At 49.2% G+C, this 5,039-nt stretch overlaps 1 protein-coding gene across 1 annotated transcript; it reads right to left on the bottom strand.

Annotated features, from left to right (window-relative positions):
* Window positions 1-744: 744 nt before the first annotated feature.
* SOWAHA (sosondowah ankyrin repeat domain family member A) lies at window positions 745-4,761 on the bottom strand. Its single transcript, XM_074961988.1, is given in 5 exon segments — window positions 745-3,851; window positions 3,853-4,056; window positions 4,058-4,221; window positions 4,223-4,404; window positions 4,758-4,761. Coding segments are annotated over 5 exon segments (2,043 nt in total). The 3' UTR covers window positions 745-2,362.
* Window positions 4,762-5,039: the final 278 nt, after the last annotated feature.

The following is a 5,039-nucleotide window of genomic DNA, read 5'->3' as shown; positions in this document are numbered from 1 at the left end:
CACACTCCATGTAGTATTTTTAACGAGGGGAACAAAAGAAGGTGGGGAGGAGAGTAAGATGCCTTTTCCAGTCGGCACTAGTAGTGCAGTATAGCTTGTGGAATGTTTCAACAAAGCCTGTTGTTATGCAGACAGACAGAGGAAGTCTTGGGTTTAATTCAAGACTGAAATCAAAACATTCCAAAAACTTACTGACTTGCAAAGAATTTCAGAGCGTGCAAGTAGTGTGGCACTGCAGAAACTTGACCACCTAATGGGGATTTAACAAGCAGAGCAAACATAATTATACTATCAGCTTTGTCCTCCTATGGTTGAACTGTATGCTGGTTTTTAAATAGCTTCCACTTTTAAAGAGAAAATTATTGTGGTCCAGTGGACTGGTCACAGGAGTCAGATCTGGATTCTGTTCCTAACTCTGCCCCTTAACTCTCTCTGACCTTAGGCAAGTCAGCTGACCTCACTGTGCTTGTTACACTGGGCCAGCTCCGCAGCTGGTATGACTCCACATCACTCCAAAGTAAATGGACCTAAGCCCATTTACACCTGAATATCTGCCCCTCCATTTAGAATATAGGATAATATCTACCTACTGTAGTAAAGAGCCTTGAGATCTGCTGAGGAAAAAGTACTACATAAATACAAATCATCAAAGGGACTTAACAGAGGGGACTAACTGGTCCCTTTAGGTTCTCCATAAACTTTGAAACTAAGTCAAAATGCATGATTGTATACACAGAACCAGACACATTAAGAAATTTTATTTAGGTTAGTTTTACTTTAACCAACTTTATTACACTCATTGGAAATATCACATGGCACTAAACACAAAATTCACATGCTCTTTGGAATTATATGTTGAACTGTGTGAACATCCAGACAGAAGGAAGAGGCACAAGGGAAAAAAATGGTTTAGGTCATTGATTCACACCGTTCAGATATACATTGTTTTAGTAGAGGTCATGCAGGCATTTTGTTATGAAATACCTAACATCATTAAACCTTGGTTTTATAACTCTTTATTGTAATTGGGTCAAACACAACACTTAACATTTATAGGACAAGCAACACAAAAATAGTCACCTAAACTTGTATTTCCAGTTGGCTATCCATATATAAAAATCTATAGTCTGAGGAAAATTTCCCTGTAGTTAGTTTTTCACCTGAATGTCCCACTATCATACATTTTAAAAGTCTTAGATTCTTTTAAAGGTTCATTTGTTAAATTACCATCACACTTAAAAGTTCACAGTACTATCAAAATAGCTAGTTGGTAACATTTGTTTTGTGGTCAGAAAGTTCTAAAAAAATACTAAAGCCAACAATGGTAATCTAGCATTTAAATTGAGGTAGACAGGTTAGTGTTTCAATTGGCTAGGGTTGCTTTTTCTCATTGCATAAATGGTTTTGTATTCTACACATAGTAAAATACATTAGACAACAATTAGAATAGTTGCTAGTTAGCATTTCTAGCAGAGAAGTTTGTTTTTAAAAAGTTAGAGCACTAAATAATCTTTTAAAAAACAAACAGATTTTCCTTGTCATTATCTATTTGTTACCAAATTAATTGGAAATGTCATACAGAATTATCCATCTTCCTTATTATGTACCTTGTTATTTAAACCTGTAGGATAAAAAGCCATTTTAAAGTAGGTTTGATCTATCTTAAAATCAAGGTGTAACTAAAATGTGCAACAATCCCTTACCCTAGTCCTACTTTCCACCTCAAAGAATTACAAACTCACTGGTGCATCTGATGAAGTGAGCTGTAGCTCACGAAAGCTTATGCTCAGATAAATTGGTTAGTCTCTAAGGTGCCACAAGTCCTCCTTTTCTTTTTGCAAATACAGACTAACATGGCTGTTACTCTGAAACTCACTGGAGGAATTTGTACATTAAGAAGATTGTATGTTAAGCCTTGTAACCTGTCCATGCTGCCTTTTTTTTTTTTTTTTTTTTTTTTTTTTTTTTTACACACTATTTCAGACATTAGGCATAGAGTTAGGGAGTCTTTGTGGATTAAATTAACACATCAGTACATAGGTAGGTACGGCATTTTTAAGAGAATCTTATTTTCTATGGGCCTGATCAATCTTTGTTGAAATCAATGGAAAGACTGCCATTGACTTTAATGAGCTTTGAATTCAGACCCTATACAGTGGACTGTTAAACACCTTGGGGGGGGGGGTAGAAGACACAGACTGCTTCTGTGAAAGAAGACCAGGGCCTAGATCCTCAAAGCTCTTTAGGCACCTAACTCTCATTCATTTCTATGGGAGTTAGGAGCCTAAATATCCATGAGGATCTGGGCCCAAGAAAACTTCTATACATTATTTGCATTACTTTGATTTCAAGAAGACAGAGACTAGTGACTGAAGAACAGCTCAGAAACTGGTCTGTGTTTCACTGTGGCCTCCTCCTCCTGCTCTTCCTCCACGGCTTCGACAAGAGAAGAATAAGACGGGAAAGTCCCCCGAGTCTTAGGCTTCTTCCTTGATACTGCAGATGCATTAAGGAGCTTATTTAAGGAAGAAGTCTTCTTCAGACCCCTGCTTAGATCATAGAAGGGCATGTCCTCAGATAAGACTCCAAGGAAGGTGCTGGTGGAGCTCAAGATGGAGGCACCAATTTTTGGATTTTTCTTGATTGGAAAGGCATGTCCAACACTGTTGTGAAGGTCAGGATCACCCAGCAGATGCCTGACTGCATAAGAGGACCCTTCCTTTAAGTAGTGGTGTGGCTTTTTCCCACTGTAGTCTCTCAGATGAACCTTGACATGGTAAGTCTTGACCAATGTGGTAATGACTTCTTCTTGGCCATGTATGGCAGCGATGTGGAGAGGCGTGTAACCTCCATAGGACTTGGCATTCACATCAATTTCAGTGCCACCTTTCTTGGCCACCTCAATGACCTTCCCCACCATGTCACAGTTCCCACTCTTAGCTGCCCAGTGCAGAGCTGTAAACCCAGACATGAAGTCCCTTTTCCCTGCCAGATTGGCATCGCTCAGCAAGAGGCCATGAAGCCGCTGGGACCACTGGCCGGCAGTGGCTTTCACCAGCCATTCGTGCTCCAGAGACTCCAGGGGAACGGCAGCAATGCACCCAGTTTCTTCGCTCACCTTCTGAGTCTTTGACACCCTTCGCAGGTGGGGCGACCTGGCACCCGCCTCATCCACCTGCCTCCTCTTCATGTGCGGGGATCTGGGAGAGGCTGGCTCAGGGAGGTCCAGCAGGGTCCCCACCTGCAGCCTGGCTCTGTCCCCAGGCTGCTCCTGCTGCCTTGGCAGCTCCTCAGCCCCTCCGGCCAGCTGCGGACAGCGCACTGGCAACATGCAGGGCTTCTGGGGGGCCACTCTCCTGGGGGCCCCGGCCATCCCCGGGGGGGCCCCAGGCGTCTCCCCGTCCTGGCTCTGGAACAGCCCCCTCAGCTCGGCCACAGGCTTCAGGGACGGGCTCTCCGCGGCTGCCAGCGGGGCAGGGGGCGGCTCGGGGGCGCGGGGCGGAGGCGGCCCCTGCCCGCCTGCCCCGCTCTGCCCGGCGCCCTCCGGAGGCGCCTCGGGGGGCTGCGCTCCCTCGCCCGGCTCCCCCCCAGCCTGGGCTCGGAGCTTCTTCCGCAGCACCACGAACTTGGCCCCGTCCAGCTCCTTCACCACGGCCACGCTGTTCACCAGCGCCGTGAAGCGCTCGCGGCGGGCGGCTCGCTCCCCGGGCTCGCCGGCCTCCAGCAGCGGCTTGAAGCGGCCCCGCAGCTCCGCGCTCCGCACCTGCCCGCCATGCTCCCGCAGGAAGCCCAGCAGGGCCGCCCGGCTCGGCTCCGGCTCCGGCTCCGGCTCGGCCATGCCCCGCACCTGGCTGGGAGCGCCGCTCGGCTCGGCAGCCGCTCCCCGCTGGGGCGGGAGCAGAGCCCGGCCGTGGGGTGGCGAAGGGACCGCGAGCGGAGGTGTCTGGGATTTGTAGGCGAGACGCACCTGAGTGTGACCCCTGCGGCTTCCCAGGCAGGGCCCGCGGCGCCCCCTGTGCCTGCCCCGGGGCGCGCTGGCTCCGGCCGGCGGGAGGGCGGGTCCTGCCCGCTGTTCAAGCCGCGCAGCAGAGGCCACCAGCCGCACGGCTTGGCGCGGTCCCCAGCCCCCAGGGCTGCGCTTGGCAGCGGAAGGGTTTGGCCGCAGCATGAGCAGAGCGCGTCGCACCGTGTGGGTGGCACCCTGCGGGGCTTGTGCAAACCCGCATCCTGAGCGGAGACTCCGCTGGGAGCCCCTACCCGCGGATCTGCTCGGTGTATGGTTAAATGCGCCCATCACCTTCGTCTCTGGGCACCGCCTAACTGCGGCCAATCAGCAGCCTGTGCCGAGGATCAACAGCTTGACAGACAGCAGCGAATTCAGCCTGGTGACTCCCGTCCTACCCCCTGTAGTGTCCGAAAAATATTGTCACTATCTCCTAGGTAGGGAAATCGAGGCACAGAGTGGGTACTGAACACTGGCAGCTCCCATTGACTCCTCCAGGATCAAGCCCTGAGTGACTCACCTAAAAACCCACAGCTGGGGCCAGTTCTGCAAGTGGCTCCACAAGGGCAGAGCCCTGCGCTGGCACCAGCACAGGAGCTGGGCCTAGATTCTAACTCTCTGTTCTGGGTTGCTTGTCACTGAAAAAAATTAATCCTTTTTGGGCTGACTCTTTACCTGTAGGGCCTGAACCCCCAAAGGGGAAATGTATCCTATTTTGGAAATTCTGAGCAATCAGTTCAGCTGTTTGAGTTACCCATGTGTGCGTGCATGTGGGGAGGAGGGCACAGCAGAGAAGCACTTTTCAGTATTTTTTTTTTAAAAATGCTTCATTCCCCAGGGAAATGCAGCTACCTGAGGAATACAGTCCCACCCATTGTTCTACCAGTGCCTGTGCCAGCTAAACTACGTAACAGTTCAGATAAAATGTAGAGCTTTTAGGGCTTTGTCCTGAGAGATGCTGAGCAGCTGCAATTCCCACTGTCTAACCTGTGTAAACACAACTCCAATTTCACTCACTCCATTAACTTTGGAAGGT

The sequence above is a fragment of the Natator depressus genome, chromosome 8 (genome assembly GCF_965152275.1).
Source record: "Natator depressus isolate rNatDep1 chromosome 8, rNatDep2.hap1, whole genome shotgun sequence".
Taxonomy (NCBI): Eukaryota; Metazoa; Chordata; order Testudines; family Cheloniidae; genus Natator; species Natator depressus.
Note: the sequence above shows the minus strand (reverse complement) of the source record. Positions and strands in the feature narration are given on the sequence as shown.